Source organism: Grammomys surdaster, unplaced genomic scaffold, assembly GCF_004785775.1.
Source record: "Grammomys surdaster isolate TR1022 unplaced genomic scaffold, NIH_TR_1.0 241, whole genome shotgun sequence".
NCBI lineage: Eukaryota > Metazoa > Chordata > Mammalia > Rodentia > Muridae > Grammomys > Grammomys surdaster.
The window spans coordinates 3,028,357-3,049,998 of record NW_021604686.1 but is presented as its reverse complement, the minus strand read 5'-3'; the positions used below and the strand labels follow the sequence as shown (position 1 = coordinate 3,049,998).

At 40.3% G+C, this 21,642-nt stretch overlaps 1 protein-coding gene across 1 annotated transcript in view; it reads right to left on the bottom strand.

The window, feature by feature from the left end:
* Nptn (neuroplastin) overlaps window positions 1-21,642 on the bottom strand; it is a 67,101-nt gene that overhangs the window by 4,749 nt on the left and 40,710 nt on the right. The window contains exons 2-5 of the mRNA XM_028774425.1: window positions 20,307-20,475; window positions 16,506-16,600; window positions 6,933-7,066; window positions 4,119-4,392 (exon numbers count right to left, since the gene is read on the bottom strand). Of these exons, the coding sequence (XP_028630258.1) occupies window positions 4,119-4,392; window positions 6,933-7,066; window positions 16,506-16,600; window positions 20,307-20,475 (672 nt within the window). The remainder of the gene's footprint in view (window positions 1-4,118; window positions 4,393-6,932; window positions 7,067-16,505; window positions 16,601-20,306; window positions 20,476-21,642) is intronic.

Genomic DNA, 21,642 nt, shown 5'->3' with positions numbered 1-21,642 from the left:
ACACCACATTATATAAGGAGGGCACTCTGAGATACCTAGTAAGTAACATAGTGCATCCACTGTACAACATAAAGTGATGGTTTTAGATTCAAAGCAGCCCAGAGCTGATTCTGGTCAAAGCCCCGATGCTACTGCAGTCGCCTCACTGAGAGACGTCTGTGGGAGTGGGGTGGAGTAAACAGGATCTTATGTCTCGGGCCTCACTCCCTACATAGCTGAGGGTGACCTTGAACTTAGTCCTGCCTCCATCTCCTAGGTGCTAGGATTCCAGGCATGTACTGTCATAGTTGTTTATAGATTGCTAAGGATCAAAGTTAGGAACCATGCCTGGCAGGCAAGCCCCCTACCAAGTAAGCTACACCCTCTCAGCATCACTCCTCTTCACCCTCTCTCTCCCTAGCCTAAGCTGGCATCAAATTCAAAATCCTCCTGCCTCAACCTCCCAAGTACTCCACTTACATTTTGCCTGATCTCAGGAGGGTTAACACTAAACCCAAGAGAACTGTAATAGATATTTCAATCATTCCCCTTGTCTCACACCTAACTGTATTTCCTCGTAAGGTACTTGTGACTGACTCTAGTTAAGCACACTGAATGTGTTTCTCAGTTCAGTGTGTCTAAAAGAACTCAGATCAGTTACTAAACAGTGCTCTCCCACTTCTGCCCTCTAAACTTGCAAGTACCTTCTCCACCAGTAACAGAATCCTTTGATCAACTTACGAAATTACCTGTGTGAAAGAAAACAGAAGATTCTCTAATCCTAACATTTTCTTTCTTAAATCAGCTGTTTAAATTCAATGACTATGAGGCACCAGAATACCTAGTAGAACTGAAGGCCCAAGACTGAGTAGGTTCACCCCAGCCTCTTGTTACCAAGAACACTAAAAGTGAAAGCAGGTGTGTAATATCTACCTATGAGATAAAGTGTGTGGTGCTGATTCCTTTGTGAAGTAGCCTGAATACTCAAGAGAAAAGGACCTAAGCTGCTTCTCAACCATATACATTTTCAGTGTGACAAACATAAAGGGATGCATGTTTTTAAATTAAATTCTGTATTTGTCTTCTTTTATACTGTTTGCCGAATGCTTTCCTACTTATGGAGATAAGTTACCAATAACCACAGACTACTGAAAATATAACTGTGTGAGTTCTCTCTCTAGTTCACTGAGGCTCAAATAACCTTGAGTGTTGATAATAAACTGCCTATTTGGTAAACAAAAAGCACACCAGACCTGCAAACACTTCCTATTTTCATAGTGGCATAAATAGGCTAACAGACATTATAGGTAAAATTTCATCACTGAAACATTCTTAACTTGTATCAGACAGAGTGCACCTCTTCATTCATCCTCGACAGATTGTAAATCAATGTACATATGTCTGTCTGTCTGTCTGTCTGTCTGTCTGTCTATCTATCTATCTATCTATCTATCTATCTATCTATCTATCTGTAAATTTAGAGAGGAGCAAATAGGAAGAACGCATATTCGTGAGTTTGCCAGCTTCATGAACTGAGTTGGAGTTGAGGAGAAACTTAACAAAGGAAAGGCCACAACATACAGAAAATTCGCTGAAGATCAACACACACCCCTCTTCCAGAAGAAAAGCCAAAAACAGAAGAGGGAGATGGAAACAGGGAGGAATCTGAGAATGCTGACGTGGGGCAGGGATGTGGAGATGGAGAATGGGCCCTGGACAACACTGGCTGTCAGGAAAGGAGAGAAAGTGAACTGCAATCATTCCAGAATCCCAGATTTTCACCCAATCCACCGACAAAGAAGTAAAAGCTGCTTGCATGCTAATATTCTCCTGAGAGACACGGCAAGTAGGTTTTACTTTGCACTTACCCTGCAGTCATCTGTTTTATGCAGAATTCATTTACTATATACAGTAATTCAGCTTACTGTTTTCCATCCAGGAAGTTGTTCAGAAAACTGTCCCCCCTGCCCGTCATTTCAGTTTAACCACCAAAGACCTCTTAAATGGACAGCTACCCCCATGAATAGGCACCTGCTTGTCAGACAGGACTACCACTAACAATCATGTCTAAAGTCTAACCTGAAACATGCTGGGACCGAGACATTAACAAAAATGACTTTATAAGACAGGGGTCTCTGATGGGGACAGGCTAAGCCAATATATAACTACTGTAAAAATACAAACCATCTTTGTCTTTCAAACCAGGCTTTGAAACTCAAATCTTTGCCTTTTCTTAGCTGACTTTAGGGCTCCTTGGCTTTATAAAGTTGAAGATGGTATCTGGTACAGCTAGCGTTGTGTCTTTCTCAGTCTCTCTCTGGTCTTTAGGGTATTTTTTCCCTTTCCAGGAACAAACTCGAGGTCTTGTGCTCTAACATTGACCTAATTCTAAGTCCCTAGGCTCCTAACTGGAAAGGTTTAAAACACTGTGAGGGGATAATGTCCCTGAAATGTAACTGTTCCCAAATATCCAAACTGTAAACGTATAGAAGGAAGGCAACACTTTTCCTCTCCTCCCTTCACTCTCAGGTCTGAGTAGGTATATGTGTTCTACCTTGGGAATCCAAACATTTAACACAAAAAACAGAAAAGTATAGAGGATCAGACCCATGAGAACCCCATGAATAAATTTTCACTTTGTAGAATGAGAAAGCAAAACTGGGGACATCCTTTGTTGCAAGGAACTGGACAAAGGCCTCTCAGCTTCCAGCTCAAGTCTCCCGTCTTTCCATCCAGCTCACTGATGAAAAGTACATCGGAGGGGAGCCCACCAAGTCTTCCCGCAGAGATCAGTGTCACGAGACTGCCTCACCAGTGTCAGTACTCACTCTAAGACTACTTACTCCAGGCAAGAGACTTAAGAGCTGCTGAGAAGAAAGGAAAAGAAAGAAAAGTGGTTGTTGCTCTCAAATATGTCCTTTTAGAGTCTAAAGCCATGCTATGCCTTTGAGGAGTTCTCTTTCCAAGGGAATACAAGACTTCACTTAGTGCTGTCCACTGAGAAGTGTGGTATGTGCTGTGGAGAGAGGGCGTTACACTGCAGTCGGTGGTAATGGGAAGGACACTGTAGCACAAGCACAGAGTAGCTCCACCACCACCACTGCCCAGGCATTCTGCACTGCGCTTGGAGCACATCCTCTAGTCTAGTCAGTGATAGGCAAAGGGCAGTCATGGCTGGTTGACCAACCAATTTATATTTGCTGATACAAAATTATAGCCCATAGGGGTGAAGGTGGGGGTTTTTAAGAATCTGCAACACCAGTAATATAGCTTCCACAAGTAGGTTCTCTGTTCTATTCACAGGGTTAGAAATGAAAATCTATAACCAAACACACAAGACTTTTACAAAACTTTCCTGATTTTAAACATATCCCATAAGTAACACTTCCAGTCTTATTATGCTTTCTAATAATGACTCAAAGGTAGTTGTACTCCTGTTACATCTCCTGTCACTCTGGGCCAGATGAGGGACATGTCCTAGTATGTGGGCTGAGGAGTTGGTACTTCCTCTTTTCAACCTAGAAAGTAAGCTACATCCTCCTCCCTACCATTCTTGTCTGAGACACAGACAGAAAAGCCAGAAGGTAAGAGACCCTTGAAAACCGTTCAAAGGGACCAACCAAAGGAACCATAATCTGGCTTCTTCCAATGGCTTTCTGAACACAGTCTAAACTGCACTGAGGCACTTAGCTACAGGGACTATGCCAGGTAATCATGTGACAACCAATTAGATACCTTAAATCTGCCTGAAAGAACAGGTGGCCTGTGATCTTGGGGTGGCTTCTAGGCTTGACTTGGATTCTCCTCAAGCTCAATCTGCCTGATGATCTGTATTGAAGGAGGACAGAGCTGAACAAAGAGTTTGACAGCTGCCCATTCACCACATGGCCTGAAGGACAAGGCCTAGGGTTTGGAGAACACCTAAACAGGGAGAGAGCTAATTATATTTCTAGGTGGCTAATACAAAAAAATAAATCGTAGGGAGTAGGGAGCACAGGTTAGTAACCAGTATAAAAGTTTTCTTTCTTTCCTTTTGGTACTTAATATGAGTCCTTATATTCCTCTTATATTTCAGCAATTGGAAACTACCCAAGGAACCCGCCCGCCCCAACTTTACTGTTTTGCTGGGATGCTCTTACCATCAGGAACCTCATCTGGCCTCTTCCTCTTCTCATACACAACAATGATCACCACAAGGATGATGATTTCAGCCAGAATTCCCAAGAAAGGCCAAAGTGGGGCAAGGTGGCTCCGTACCCTGAGTACGGTGGAAACGGAGGCAGTGCCAATGGAGTTGGTGGCATTACATTCATACTCTCCAGGATCTTCTGTGATTTGGAGATTCACAATATTCAATTCAGTGTAATTCTCCTTGTTGATGATGAAGAAGCGACCAGAACTATTGGAAATCTCCTGTGAGGAAAAAGGCAGGTCAGAGTAGATAAACTACCCAAGGGAGTGACAGTGTCCTTCATTCTTATCAGGATACTAGCTAGAATGACAGACCATCTTTGTTCAATGGATTTTGAGCACTTAATTGATGACTTTCTTAAGTGTTCAATATAATTCTCATAGAATAGGGTATAAGTTTCAATATTGCTACTCTTCAAACTTACAGATTGAGCGGAGGCCAATTATCTGCCTCAGAGACAAACAAATTTAACAAATGCTGCTTCAAAAGCAGAAAGGGGGTGCAGAGGCGTACACCACACTAGCAGTAAGACGCTGAGAATCATGAGATATCCATTGTTGGGCCTGTCTGAGAACCTCAGGCCTGTCTAGTAACTTCAGAGCCAGCACATTTACTTTTTCACTTGATCAGTCTTTGACAAATCTTTAAATTTCTCTCAGAAGCAATGCTAAAAACTTGCTCTCAGGAGGGAGCAGGGAGAAAACCCTAACTTCCCTTCCAGGACTCTGGGATTAAAGAAAATGACTATTCAACTAATCAATAACTATCTGCTAATTAGTATATACCAAGAGAGAGCAGACTCCCAAAAGTTGTCCTCTGACTTCAATATGTATGGAATGGTATAAGAAAAAAAGATAGACATCCACAGGAATCAGTGACTTTAGGGGAAAAAAATTTTTTAAACCAGTGCAGGAGAATTGTGAGATGTTGAGGAGCAGGAAAGCTTCAAAGAGCTGACCTTAGCACAGGGTCATAGAGGAAGTGTAGCTGTGACAGGTCATAGACAGTCTAGGCAGTACATGTCACTAAAGCAGGAGTATGACAGCACAAGAGCAGAACTGTGCACTATTCTAAAAGGACACGGGTGGGAAGAGGGTACGGAAGACTGCATCTTCACCCTATACCAGCAAGAATTAACAATATACAAAAACAGCAGAGGACAGAGGAAGACTGTCGTCCACCGCAGTTATACACCGCAGTTATAGCACATACAGACTTTGAAGTATAGATACACAGTTGAAATGGGGACCTTAGCCTTCACAGTGAAATTCCAATTTCCATCTCTCAAAAGATGAAAGTACCAAAGCCAAAGACTTTCTTTCCAATGACCAGCAGAGAAACAGATATTCCTTCCTAGCACTTTAGAAAACACAATGGCGGTCTGTAAAAATACTCAGGTCAGCATCTTCACCTCCCCGCTCCTCATCCTGGCCTTTTTACTAATGGACTTCTAAAATCACTGTTGACACTGGAGTTATCAATATACTTGACATTTTTCTGTCAGAAGGTCATAAAGTAGGAAATATACAGAACTTAAAATAAAACTACGTATTATCCTTGATTTTGTCACTAATTTATGTTGGTTAATATGTCACTTTTCCAAAGAAGCTGGATCAGATGATTTACAGGGCCCTCAGAATCATCTGAGGGCTGGTAATAAAAAAAAGGGTGGGTATACAAATCCCATTGGAAAAGACACCTGGTTAGAAATCGAATCAGAGAATAAATGACTCCAAAGCACTATTTAAACACCATCAAGAACCACTCCACAGGAGCTCAAAGATGGCTCAGCAGTTACGAGCACTTGCTGTGCAATTATGAGACCCAGAATTCTGATGCCAGTGCACATGTAATAGGCTAGGCATCCTGAACACACCTGTAACCCCAGCTCTGAGAAGGGGTGGAGACAGAAGGATTGCTGAGGCCTGCTGGTTTCCAGCCTAGCCAAGAAAACATGAGCACCAGATTCAAGGAAAGACACAGCCTCACCAATGTGGAAACTGATGAGGAAGATACCTAACACCCTCTTTGATCCCCCACAAATAAATAAAATAAAGCTTAAAAATTATTTAGGATCACAGAGACGACTCAGCAGTTACATGCATTTGCTGTTCCTACAGAGGACTAGACTTCAGTTCCTAGTCCTCACAGCAGGCAGCTCATAACTACCTGTATTCCTGCTCCAAGAGATCTGACACCCTCTTCTGGCCTCTGTAGGCATCCACATAAATGTACAAACTAACTAACATACACACACACACACACACATCTTTTAAAAAAAATTATTTCATAGACTGGGAAAAAATGTTCTTTTTTGAAGCTAATATTATCAGATTACAAATGCCTATGCTTGTACTTTGTCTCCAGAGTGCCCCCAATTTTTATTCGGTATTTTCTGAATTTTAGGAATATACTTTACTACCTTTTGGTCCCTTTTCTTCCAAAGAACAAATGAAAACAATCATAGCAAAACATTTAGATTAGCTTTAGCTCTGTATTCAACTGTGAAGGCAAGCAATCTATTCCCTTGCCAGACAAGCAAAAGCCATGTACAAATTATGTACACAGTCAATGCTGGCAAGAGACTAAACTCTATATTCACAGTGCAAACTGCAATTCACTCCACAATGGCCCAAGCCATGCCTACATCAAAGAAACAGTTATTGCTGTTATAACTGGTCCAGATGTCTGAGCCTCCTCAGGAAATAACTCCATTAAGCACAGAGATCTAGGTATAGGTACAGGAATACCTCCTACTCACCTCAAACACCCCATTCTCTTTCTTGCGCCATATCCATTCTGGGTGGGGGTAGCCAACTGACTTGCAGTACATCATAGCATCCTGCCCTTCGTTTTTGTTTTCACTCCGTTTATGGCCAGTGATATCAGGAGCAGCTGTGAAAAAGTGTTAAACCGTTATCACCTAAGGTACCGAAGGCCTTACCTACTGGCTCAGAGTCCTGCTTCTAACGCTCTCCATCTTTTATCAAAGCTGAATAGGAATGTGTGCTGAAAGAGCCTTTTGGGTCACAAGAGCGTAAGAGGACCAATTTCACTCCCTACTCTTAGGTACTAAAGCATCAAGGAAATACCAGGGTTAATACTGTAAGAATTTCTACCAAAGTAGGAACTACTGAAAAAACAAACAAGCTCAAGTGTCCTAACTACCCAAACATGTTCCTCAGGAAGCATGGAAACAGAAGCACTGTCACTTATGAAGTTTTCTTCTTCAAACACCTACAATAACTATGCATCATGTTAAATGGCATGTATTTTCTTAAGAAAATTAAAGTTCCTTGAAATCTAGATATGTAAAATCAAGCCTAGTAAGCGATATATGAAAATGGATGCCGGGCGGTGGTGGCGCACGCCTTTAATCCCAGCACTTGGGAGGCAGGAGGCAGGCGGATTTCTGAGTTCGAGAGTTCGAGGCCAGCCTGGTCTACAGAGTGAGTTCCAGGACAGCCAGGGCTACACAGAGAAACCCAGAGAGAGAGAGAGAGAGAGAGAGAGAGAGAGAGAGAGAGAGAGAGATAGAGAGAGAGAAAATGGATATATGCTTTAAGAGCTACTAAAAACCAAGGACCAGAGCTCTTTTGGGAAAACCAACATCAAGCCCATTGGGCTTAGCCAGTGAGGAAAAGAATAATCAGGAACCTCAACTGACATCCTCAAAGGTTTTGTAAACAGAATAAAAACCTGACTTGAGGCCTGGCGGTGGTGGCCATTAACCTCAGCACTTGGGAGGCAGAGGCATTTGGATCTGAGTTTGAGGCCAGCTGCTTTACAGATTAAGTTCTAGGACAGCCAGGGCTACAAAGAGAAACTCTGCTCCAAACAAACCTGACTTGAGACAGGTGCGGTGGCATGTCTACTGGGAAGCAAAGACTGGTATACAGAGACTTCAAAGGCAACCTGGGAGTACACAACAAGACCCTCTCTTCAAAAAGGAAACAACAAGGCTGCCAAGTCTGACAGCCTGAGTTAGATCCCTGCAACCCACATGATGAAAGAAAAGAACAACACACACATTGTCCCCAACCTATATCCTCTTTCAAACAAACAAAGTCCTAGCATTCATATGGAACCACAAAAGAACTTGAATGGCCAAAATAATATTAAACAAAAAGAACAAGCTAGAATAATTACCATTCCAGATCTTAAGCTATATTAGAGACCATAGTAATAAAAACAATTTGGTACTGGCACAAAAAAAGACATTTAGATCAATGTAACAAAACTGAAGAGCCAGGTACACATAACTTAAGCCACTTAATAATTGATAAAGATGTCAAAAAACATAAGCTGGAGAAAGACAGTGTCTTCAACAAATGGAGCTGTGAAATGGATACAGAAGAATGAAACTGGCATGTTGTATCTATCACCTGGAACAAAAACTAACTCCAAATGGATTAAAGACCTAAATTTAAACTTGCAACACTGAAACTGCTACAAAAAATATAAGCATACCTCATATGACATGGGACTTATATGATACAGGGCAGGAAAAGACTTTGTGAATAGAACTCCATTTGCCTAACAATTAAGGGGAACAACTGACAAGTGGGGCATTCCTAAAACTAAAAAGCTTCTGCACAGCTAAAGAAACAATCCACTGTTGAAAATAAAGTCCAAAGAATGGAAAATAATCTTTGCCACCTTTACATCTGACAGAATTAATATCCAAAATATACTAAAAAAAAATTTAAAAAAAAAGACTCATTCAAAAAACTGGGCCTAGGACCTACAGAAAGTTCTTAAAGCAACAAAACAGCTTAAAAGAATAATAACTCAAAAAAATTCATCATCTCTAGCAATTAAGGAAATTCAAATCAAAACAACTTTGAGAGTTCATCTTACCCAGTCAGAATGGCAAAAATCAACAAAACAAAACTACAACAAATTCTGAAGGTGAGGTAGGGTCAAGGGGGAACCCTCACTCACTTTTGGGATTACTAACTAGGGCAGCCACTATGGAAACTGGTATAGAGAAATCTTAAAAAACAAAACAACTCCTTGGCATGTGACCAAAGAACTTGACATCCGACCCCACAGACCCTTGCTCAGCCATGCTCATCGCTGTTCGAAGCACTACAGCTAGGAAATGTACACAGCCTAAATGTCCTTCTACCAACAAACGGATAATAAAATGTGATGCATATACACTACAAAATACTATTCAGGTGCACAGGGAAATGAAATCATGAACTTTGTTCTAAGTGGATAGAACTAAAACAGATCATATGGAGTGAGGTAACCCAGATCCAGAAATACAAACATCACATGAGCTCTCTCACTGGAAGCTCCTAGAGCTCCAAATCTTCAGACATTGAGTACATCCACCTCCAGAATGGCATAACTATAGGGTGCAGCAGGGACACACAGCACAACACTTAGTGGTAACCAGCAGCTCTGTAATTACATTTTAGAACTGCTCAACAAAAGACACCATGCTTGGAATTGGAAACCTAGTCAACCAAACCAGTGCTAGAGGAGAAATCTACAACCACCATTTTATTAAACCAGCATTAAGTCCTAACTAAATACCTGTCCTTACACCTACAGATAAGTATAGTTCTCACCCCTCATCAAGGAAACTTCTCTTTGCAAGAGATAGAGACCATTACAGAAAACCACAACTGAAGAAAATCCAAAGCTGTGAAGCCCAGTAGCAAATGGATACATCTACAAAACACCCACGCACTTAAGGCTCAGGGATCACTGCAGAAAAGAAAGTAGAAAGATTCTAAGAGCCAAAAAAATCAGGGAGTTTGCTGAGACTGTGTCTCTTAGTAATGCCAGAAGCTATACCCATAAAGTCTCACCAACATGCTTGCCTAAACATGAGTTGAACAAGGGCAACAGATATGCCAGAGTAGATGGGGAAATACCAAAAGTCCTCAAACCTACACAAAGGACCAAAGGCATGTTGACAATGGGAGAAATAGCATTACATAGGGAAAAAACAGCAACTGGTTATACCAATCAGGCTTGAAAATATACACACAAGTAACATTATGCAGACTGAGGAATATATATGTATTATACACACACACACATACACACATATATGAATATATATATATACATATATACACATACATACATGCATACATGCATGCATGTATATGACAACAATTAATGAAAAAAGATGCCATGAATTTGAAAGAAAGCAAGGAAGGGTATCTGGAAGAAAGAAAGGGGGAAATGGATTATATAATAATCTCAAAAATAAAAGTTTTTAAAAAAGAAACTAAACAAAACAACAAAACAAAACAAAAAAAAAAACAAAACAAAAAACCTGCTGGGTGTGGTGGTTCATGCCTAGAATCTCAGCACTCAGGAGGAAGAAGGGGGTAAAAATAACAGATTTGAAGCCAGCCTCAACTACATGAGACCATGTTGGGGAAGCAGGAGAAAAAATAATAATAAAATAAAATGATGGCTCTCCACATCTAGCCAACTTATTGCAATCTTGGGCTCAACATTTGGAGAATTCCAAGATGTGGATATGCTGGAGACTATCATTCCCCTCGTTTGGGGCTCACCTAAGAAATACAGTGCCTGCTTCAGAACAGCTTTAAGGAGCCAAGAAGCCTGACGTGGACCTAATTCTTTGAATTTAAGTTTATTTTATCCTGATATTTTCCACTAGGGTTTAACAAGATATCTGAAACCAATGAAACTCAAGAGTAGGCCAGGATAGGAAAGACAATCAAAACGTATGGGTTCAAATTCCAGTTGAGTTGGATTTTCTTCCATGCTTTGATCTATGCTTATCAAATGGAGATAATTCTTGCACCTGCCTAGTTCCCAGAGTTCTTAAATAGGTAAGATATCCAAACAGTCACTGAAACTGTAAAGTCCTGGAGAGTCATATTACATCATTGTCTGATACCACATATGACCTTTGAACTATTTGGCTTCTTTGGTTTAGAGAGACTTCAAAGTCCTATAGTCCACAGACTGCTTCTGGGGCAGAAAGGACTGGCATGCATTTCCAGAGGCACCTAGTACCGGAATGGAATAGGTAAGGCTCCAAGCTGCATTTATAAACAGTTCTTGCCAAACCCAAGTCTGCTTTAGTACTTCTCTGTGAAATGCTTTCTAGGTTCAATATTACCAAAGGATCTTTTTTTTTTTTTCATGAAAAATTCTTTACTACCTAAGGAGTATCAGGCTGCCTCTACTGCCTCCATAAAAGCAACTTCTCTAAAGTTACTATGCCATTACTCTGATCTACTGATCACTTTTTCTCAGATTTCTTCAGTCAAAAAAAATTAGGGACTCGCATCCACCTACAGTACCCACTGTGCCACTTCCACCACCAACTTCATACCCAGACTTCCCACAAATTCCTCCAGAGTATAGCCTATCAGTGTAGTCTTCACCCTCATCAAGGACACCTCTTTTTGCAAAACAGAAAGTACTACAGAAAACCATAACCCATCAAAATGCATACGTGTGGAGCCTAATCTCAACACACACATCTATAAAACACTCCCCACACCTAAGGCTCAGAGAACTTTGCAGAAAAGGGGGTAGAAAAAGATTCAATGAGCCAGAGAGTCAGAAAATTTGCTGTGAGATTGTACCTTCTAGATTGTGCCATCAGAAGCTATAACTGTAAAGTCTCACCAACATAACTGCCCAAACTTAAGCTGAACAAGGATGCTGATACCAACAAACATGCCCAACTGAACAGGGAAAAGCCCACAAGGCCTCAACCCTACACAAAGAGCCACAGGCTACGGAAAGCTCCCAGGAACCAATGTGGGTAACCTTAGCTGAGATTCCCAGCAGTGGGGATATAAAAAGCAAGTTTTTAATTTGGAAATCAAAGATACCTAGATGGTATCAAGCCACTATTAGTTTACCAACTGACTGAAAAACTGACCACCAGCCATTTAAAAACCTGAGGTTAGTGACTATCTTTTCCCACTCTGTAGGTTGCCATTTTGTCCTACTGATGTGTCATTTGCCTTAAAACATTTTTCAGTTTTATGAAGTCTCATTTATAATTGTCAATCATAGTATCTGCAAGATTGGTATTCTGTTCTGTACTGTGTCACTGTGTTCAACGCTCTTCCCCACTTTCTCTTCTGTTAGGTTTTATCTGGTTTTATGTTGAGGTCTTTGATCCACTTGGACTTGCAGGGTAATAGATATACATCTAACTTGCATTCCTCTACATGCTGACATCCAGTTAGACCCAGCACCATTGTTGAAGATGCTTTCTTTTTTCCACTGTATAATTTTGGCTTCTTTGTCAAAAATCAGGTGTCCATTAAGTGTGTGAATTTATGTCTGGGTCTTAGATTCTATTCAATTGATCAACCAGTTTTTATGCAAATATCATGCCATTTTGGAAATTATTTTATTATATAAGATTGTTCTAGCTATCCTGGGTTTTTTTTGTTTTTCCATATGAAGTTGAGAATTGTTCTTTCGAGAGAGGAGATGGAGGCGGATGTTCACGTGTCTGTAGCAGTCAAAGGTAGTTGGTATATCTAGGCTGGGTATTGGGTTACACTTCTGATTGTATGAGTATCTTTTTACTGATCATTACCAAATATATGAGCCTTTGATTAATCTTTAAAAAAAAAAAAGAATTGTTCTTTCAAGGTCTGTAAAGGATTGTGTTGGAATTTTGATGGGGATTATATTGAGTCTGTAGATTACTTATGGTAAGATGGCCATTTTCACTATGTTATTCCTACCAATCCATGAGCATGGGAGATCTTTCTACCTTTTGATGTCTTCTTCAATTTCTTTCTTCAAAGATTTGAAGTTATTTTCATACAAGTCTTTTTCACTTTCTTGGTTAAAATTACATCAAGATATTATTTGCAGCTATTGTGAAGGGTGTTGTTTCTCTAATTTCTTTCTCCGACTATATATCTTTTGGATATAGAAAGGCTACTAATTTTTTTAGTTAATCTTGTATCCAGCCGCTTTGCTGAGGGTGTTTATCATCTGTAGGAGTCCCTTGGTAGAATTTCTGGGGTCTCTTATATATAATATCATATCATCTGCAAACAGTGATACTTGGGCTTCTTCCTTTCCTTTATTTGTTTGGTTCTTTTTCGAGACAGGGTTTCTCTGTGTAGCCCTGGCTGTCCTGAAACTCACTCTGTAGACCAGGCTAGCCTCGAACTCTCGAACTCAGAAATCCGCCTGCCTCTGCCTCCCAAGTGCTGGGATTAAAGGTGTGCGCCACCACTGCCCAGCCTTTCCAATTTTTAAAAGATTTAATTTATTTTAAGTATGTAAGTACACGTCACTGTCCTCAGACACACCAGAAGAGGACATTGGATCCTATTATAGTTGGATGTGAGCCACCATGTGGTTGTTGGGAATTGAACTCAGTGCTCTTAACCAATGAGCCATCTCTCCAGCCCTTCCTTTCCAATTTGTATCCCCCTGATCCCCTTCAACTGTCTTATTACTCTAGCTAGTATTTCTAGTACTATATTGAAGGGAGTGTAAAAACAATCTATAGACTAGAATGAAAAAGGCATGGTCATTCAAACACATATCCTTTATTGTGAAGAAAAAGAACTGACTGTAGAATTCAGTGAACAAACAGTTATAAATTTTATTGTTCCAAAAAGTTGGTCCAGTTAAATCTATACATGAAGAGGAACCTCAGAGATTCCATCAGCAAAGAGGTCATTTATATTCCCCTAAATCTTGAATTTTTCAAATATAATAACTTCTTACTGTTCTGCAGATTTCACATCTCTGCAGCTATAAAATGGCAACTGTTTCTAACTCTACCCCAGAGACACTACCACTATTCACGACAGTGGTTTAGAGTTAAAACACTCCCTTCTAAATTTAAGTCAGTTTTCACACCTAACCACAATTGGAAGCTAGCTTAGAATATGATTCTGGGTTGGGTTTATTCAAAGCTTTTTGAACTTAACATACAAAAAGTTCAATGTTCCTAGTCTTTACCAAACTAAACTATCGACAATCTTAAAGACTTGAGATATTATACACTCTGTTTTCTAGCCACATGTTATGGGAGAGATGCAATAACTGAAACCCCTTAGGAATTCTGGTAGACTGTATGTTATATATTTATCTGGCCAATATGACCAGAGACAACACTTTAGGGTTTTACATATCAGAAATTTCTGTCCTTTAAACAAGGATACCACTATTTGTTCCTGTTTTCCTAACAGTAACAACAGTAACAGTAGAAAGGTTAACAGTGCAGTCAACAACTTGAACATGAAAGCACACGAATGATGTGTGTGCTACAAGTGTGCAAGTATGTACATACAAGTGGAGGTTATAAGTCAATGTTTGGTGTCTTCCCCAATTGTTCTTCACATAATTTTTTAAGACAGGATCAAAACCCAGGGATCCTCCTGTCTTTGTCTCTGGAGAACTGTAACAACAGGGAAATGTGCCCATTGCTCATGTGAGTTCCAGGGAGTCAAACTCAAATCCTCATGCTTTTAACAGCAAACACTTTACTGAGCCACTCCCCAAAATATACAAGTTGTAATTTCTGTCTCAAAACACTAAGCCAGCAGCCCTCTATGTTCTGTCCTTCCTCACTACTGCTTCATATCTGCCACAGAAAGATGAAGAATTATACCTCTGGGACTGTTGAATCCCACACTCTTTAAACAACAAAACAACAAACAAAACTTTAGTTACTACTGGTTGTTTGTTGTGTACACTGAAAGCATGGTGAACATGTGGAGGTCAGAGAATAACCAGAGCTTCTAGGTTCATCTAGGTTCATCTAGGTTCATCTAGGTTCATCTAGCTTCATCTAGCTTCATCTAGCTTCATCTAGCTTCATCTAGCTTCATCTAGCTTCATCTAGCTTCATCTAGGTTTTGGGGATTGAACCAGGTCACCAGCTTTGCACAGCAAGCACTTTTACCTACTCAGTCATCTCATCAGCCCTGAACCCTACATCTAAGCCAGATAGACAAAGAAAAAAGACCTATTTCTTTTGCACTTGAAGTGCTGCTTATAAATCACAATTGCCGAATCCATTAAGATTGCAGTTATTCAGTACCTACAATTGTGTTTAATTATCCAAATAAGTAAACAAACTTACCCTGTCCCATAGCACTTGGGACTGTACCAAGAGCTCAGCAGGAATACCAGATGGCTTCAACTATGGAGTCAAAGTCTCTTCACACAATTCAGCTCACTTACAGTTAGGAAGGTCCACTACTGCCATAGAGAAAATGTCTTCCAATACTTTCCACCCTCATGTTAAACAAATTCAGCATTCTCCAAAAGCAGAAAGGAATCAAGCAGCAAGTCCTGGCCTGTTGTGATCTATTGTAACCACTGGAACTCCACAAGTCAGAATTTGATCTAGCAGCCAGAGGTGGTACTGAGAGTGCCTTTATCATCTCATAAGTCAGGACTGTATCACCACGACACTTCTTTCCTTTCATATATAGAAGATGTTGAACATGACTAACTCTTCAATCTGCATTTTTAATCTTCCACATATTTTAAGGAAGAGCTAAGTAACTGTTTGGGCCTTTCTTTTTCCCCCAGATCTGTCCTTCTACAGCCCTTTCTCAACAAAATAAAATAAAAAAAAACCTTGTTTCCTAAGCAGTACCTTAAACATCATCTTAGACATCATAACAATGGAAAAAATACTGTATTAGAGTCAAGACTTGGGCTCTAGGCTAGCCCTGACACAAACTCATTACAGAACACAACGGTTTCACTTTTAAGGGTCTCAGCTTCTCCTTGGGAGTAATGCATGAAAACTAAGATCAGTGTTATTAGGTAGCTACAATTTGTATACTTCTATTTGCATGTGAAACTCTCTGCTATAGCCTCATCTCTAAGATGCCCACAAGATTTCCTTAAAAACAAATAGCTTTATATTAACCTTGCACAATGTACTTTCACAAATGTGGCCAGGCCCACCTAAGACCAAAATAGTCATACCTATAAGATTTAGGAACTTCCACTGTGTTGGATCATATAAGATGCTACTACTTAAAACATTTTGACATGTGAAACAGTAATTTTATATAGTAAGTGTACTATAATTAATGCTCCCACCAAATGTATCAAGTAAGTGCTACTGATGTCTTTATTTTATAAATAAAGGAATGGAAGCACAGAAGTCAGGAACTTGAAAAGCTATACAGTTAGTACACAACGGAGTTGGTATTTATAACCAGGCAGCCAGGCTTCTAATCCTGTCATCTTAGCTGTAAATTACACTGCTTCTCAAAATGGAAATAAGAATTTTTAAAAACCAGACATCCAGAGTAAAGAAGTATCTCTGAAGGAACCAGAGGCTAACACTGAAGCCTTTGATAGGTTGTACCTTTCACTTCAATGGTGGCATTTGCTTTAGGAGCGCTGACAAAATGATATACACAGTGGTATTCGCCTGAATCCTCAGCTCTTGGCTTATTGATCCTGCAGAGATAAGGGAAAAGATAGGAAATGAGTTAACTGGGCAACAGAAGGAAAATCAAACAGGCAACAAGAAGGGACCAGATTCTAGCTCTACGAGGCACTCTGCAGTATGACACACCTGACAAACCTACCTTAACATCTCCACACACTGCTCTGCACTGCTCCACCCATCACCCAGCGCCTCATGTCCTTTCCTGTCAGGTCTGTGCTCACATGTCAGGACACCTCAATCCCCTCCTCCCCCATTACTCTCACTGTGGTTTTTTACAACATTTACCACAATTTATAACCATGTATTTATCATACTGTCTGACTGGCATCTGTCTCTGCGACAGACCATTTGTCTGGAAGCAGGCACTGTCTAACTGGTACACTGCTCTATACTCAGCCCTCACCTGGTACACATACCATAGTGAAGAAGAAATGAGAAAATGAGTGAGTGACTGAACAACGTAAGAACAAGTGGGTGTGGACACAGACCTAGTTAAGAAATTAGTGTAAGAAGACTAATGTGGCCAGGGTATTAGTTCCTCTCAAGGCTCACAGCTAATGACAACCTCACACATCCTCAATACACTCCCTTCTACACACTCACAAACACACACACACACACACACGGGGGGGGGGGGGGGGGGGGGGGGGGGAGAGAGAAGAAAAAAGGGGGGGGGGGGGGGGGGGGGAGAGGCAAACACAGACAGACAGGCACTGATAACTGCAGAAAGAAAAAAAAAATCAACTGCCCCAGATTAGAGCATAAATCTTAATGTTAGGATGGCTTCAAAATATTCTTCTGAACATCACTTAAAAGATAACCAAATCTCCACTGCAGAAACTAATATGTAATAAATTACTTAGCCACTTACTGGCCCAATGAATTAACCCATTATATTTTCATTATTAAAAAAAGAAAAGAAAAGAAACACAAGTTAAGAACACAGATAAGAACTGACTCAGCATTTCTATATACTCACAATATTCTAAAAGGAACAGCAGGTGTCTTCTCAACATGACACAAACATCTCATCACCTTGGATCTATGCTCTCAAAAGGAAAACACACACAAATAAACTGTTCTTAAGTAGTCCAGAGTTTGAGAAATGATCAATAGCCATCATACCCTTCAGGGGTTCCATAAGAAATACTTAGAAACAAACAAAAAAAAACCAACTTCCCAAATTCAAGGACATGCCTACGTGTTTACAATTTCCCAAAACCCTTGGACTAACTACTGGAAACTGGAAAGAGAACTGAAGCAAACAGAAAGTGTTTCCTACAGGGTAGGCAGAACAGGCTTCTGAAGCTGGTTCAATGGCCAACTGCCCGAGTAACCCAAGAATGTCTAAACTCTAAACTCTAATCCACAGCCTGGAGACCATCACAAAAAGAGAACAATGGCAAAGACACAGTAGATAAAGTCAAGTGGACTGAACACTTGCTTCCTTGAAAGAGGCATTTAAACAAAAGGGATAGAAGAAAGGAGGGGAGCTGGAGAGATGGCTCAATTGTTAACAGCACTGATGCTTTCAGCACCCACATGGCAGCTCCCAACTATCTGTAACTACAGTCCCAAGGGATCCAACACCCTCACACAGACACACACGCAGGTAAAATACCAACACACATAAAATTTTTTAAATTTTAATTTTAAAAAATTGAGGCTGCTCTTCCAGAGGTCCTGAGTTCAATTCCTAGCAACCACATGGTGGCTCATAACCATCTGTAATGTGACCTGATTCCCTCTTCTGTTGTGCATAAAAAAGGAAGTATACATATACAGTTTTTAAAAAATCTATAAAGTGAATGGACAGACCAGAAGTCAAAGTAAGTACCACCCAACAACTCCAACTCATTAACATTTTCCAAATTATGAAAATACTGCTGAGGCTACCTTCTCAATTTAACATCAGAAGAAATCACAGTAGAGACAGATTAAGTTACCACTTCATGATAAGGTATAGAAGAGAAGGAAAGCATTACAGAAACAATTCAAAGTAGCTGTGGAATCTAATATTGGTGTTGAAATATACTATAGTATCTATAGTATTTGACCTGAAAGGCATCCAAGACCTACTACCTGAGCCTTAATTTCCTGATCTGGGGGAAAAAAAAAAAAAAGATGAGGACTTACAAACTCATATAGATCAATTAAATAAGGGGCAGAAAAATCTTAATGATGCCGCAGAATGTCTTTGTTGGCTTTCCTGGTCTCCCTTCAGTGTAATTTCTTTATATTGTATTATTCTGCCAAGCAGGATTAGCTGATCCTTTTGGAGATCACTTTGCAACCCAAAAAAAACTTTTCTAAAAGATGAGATGCCAAATGTTCTCAACACCGTATCACTGGGGTTCCAGATAGCTCAGACCAGCAAATATCCTCTTCTATTCAGAGACTATGTCTAGGCTATCAACCTCACCCCCAGATCACTAAAGACCACTGTATGAACTGGTCCTGATCAGATTATGGTGACTTTACTCTTAGAAGACAATTCATTAGGACATCTACCCATAAGAAAGATCCCTTGTCCCAGTTTCAAAGCTGACTTCAATTTGCTTCTCAAACAAGTCAAAAGGCCGGTATCCTGTGACTCAGCTGTTAACTAATACTGATTCCATGAGCGGATGACTCCTGGTTCTTAGTCTCTTAATTACAGCAGTTTCAGAGTCATCTATGGCTCTCAACCATGACTGCCCATTAGAATCACTGAGGAATCCTTGACAGATTCCTAGCTCTGCCTCAAATACAGCATACTAGATTACTGAGGAGAGGCCCAAGGCCAAATGTGGTGGTGCATGCCTTTGATCCCAGTACTGAGGAGGTGGAGGCAGGAGGGCCTTTGTGAGCTGGAACCCACCCTATATGTAAAGAGTACCAGGACACCAGAAATACAAACTACATAAAGAGACCAGATCTCTAGCTATCCCCCCCCACTCTACCCCTCCACACCCCCACACACACCCCCACACCCACACACACCCACACACACACACACCAGGAGAGGGCCAAATGCATCTCAAATCAAAGTACAGAATTTGGGAAAGAGTTCAGTTCACTGAAATAATGAGATCATACTGAATTTTTAATAGAAACATTCTCAAATTCATCTTTTCAACATGTACATGTAAATTCCTAATGAGGATAGGATGCATTAATATGAAAGACCTTTAGAAAAGCATGGAAAACAGTTTAGGAACCAGTTCAAGTTTCTGTAACAAAATAATTCATAAAGTGTCTACGTGTGACCCTCTGTCTCTCACCCCACCCCACCCTTCTTTTTGTTTGTTTTGCTTTTTGAGACACCGTTTTTCTACCAAATTCTGGCTGTCCTGGAAATCACTCTGTAGAGCATGCTGGTTGAACTCAGAGATCCACCTGCCTCTGCCTTCCAAGTGCTGGGATTAAAGACATGCACCACCACACCCAGCATCTCTCTTTTGTAAAAATGTTTATTTAATATATGCAAACACGCACATATGCACGTACTCGCAAGTGTGCAGGACAACTTGCCACACAGTTGGTTCTTCCCTTCCGCCATGTGGATTCCTGGCGGGAAGCACCCTTACCTGTTGAGCCATCTCACTCATTCCACAATGTATCCTTTACTTCGCAGTTTCATACTCATAACTGTATCGTACAAATTGTCAACTGCTAATGATGAAGGATTATGAACATACTCCCCTCTTTGTTCCCAAGAGTGTTAGTTCTTACCTGTACTCCATGTTGCTGGCATTCTTACGGGTGGCAGTGAGTTCTACTCCATTCCTTGTCCAGTAGCTGTACGTAAGGGTGTGAGAGCTGGAGGTGAGGTTACACTGCAGGGTGACAGGAAGGAGGCTGTCTCGAATAATGACCTCTTCACTGGTGACAATTCTTGGTTCTGTAATTAGAGTACATAATGACAGAGTGCCATAGTTTTCCACTGTTTGTAGCCCTGGCCTGAGAGTTAAATGGGGTAGGATGGGGAGACTAGAAGAAGAGGGAAGGCAGACAGGACTACATTGGGACTTTCACTTTACCACTTTGGTGGAAGTTAAAAAAAGGAAAAACAATGATTATAAGCAAATGACCACTAGCGCAGACAACAGCCTGAAGACCAGCTGGCCTAGACGTGAAAGAATGGGCGTATTACATGTGCTTGCACTGGCAACAATCCACTTACAGTTTTCAATACCACAATTTTATGAAATAAGAACCACCAGCCAATTCAGCATCTATAAGAAAAAGGAGGTCTGCCTTGCAGTTCTGAATGCAAAGGCAGTGTGTCATTTATGTAACAGACTCCTGACGGAGCCACTGGACTTTGAAAAAGCAACACATAATACATATATGGTTGTTCCCACAATGAAATCTGGTAACCCTACAGCAAACCAACCACAGCCATTCCATAGAAAAGATTTAAATATAAACTTCCCATTGGAAGTCTCTTGCATTCTTTAAAATGCTGAGGAGTGTAACTTCTTAAAAAACCACTGAGACTTTTCTCCAGCCCATGTTTACTCCCAAAACAACCTTTTCAGAATTGCACTTTAAAACACATTGCACTGCAAGACAATACAATTACACTAGAGTGTAGTATGTCTTGGTATATGGGCTCCTAGAAACTTGGAACCACAAGGTTTGCTCTTCTTTTATGGGCTAGAAAAGTAAAATGACATGTCCAAGGACAAAATTACTATCGGTGGCAAAACTGGCCCTATAAAATACATCTAAGTTTCCTATTTCTGTCCCCCAATTCCCAATACCTCCTAGCCCCCAAAACCTTCACCTTACTGCAAGGTAAAGATATTTCTTTCTGGTTTCTATTCTGGGCTTGGATAACTTAAGATAACATCTGTCTATAAAAATAACCTACAATTAGCTAAATAGAATCCATTAAGCAAAAAAAAAAAAATTATAAATACACTGAATCATTTCTGGTGGGTTTATCTTGAAGAAACTTGTAAATTTTCATTTCTATATTATAATCAGGACTATGTTGCTTGAGTTTTATCTTTTCCCAGATTTAGGTTTTTTCCTACTTTGGATTGAATGTTGTCTTTCAGGT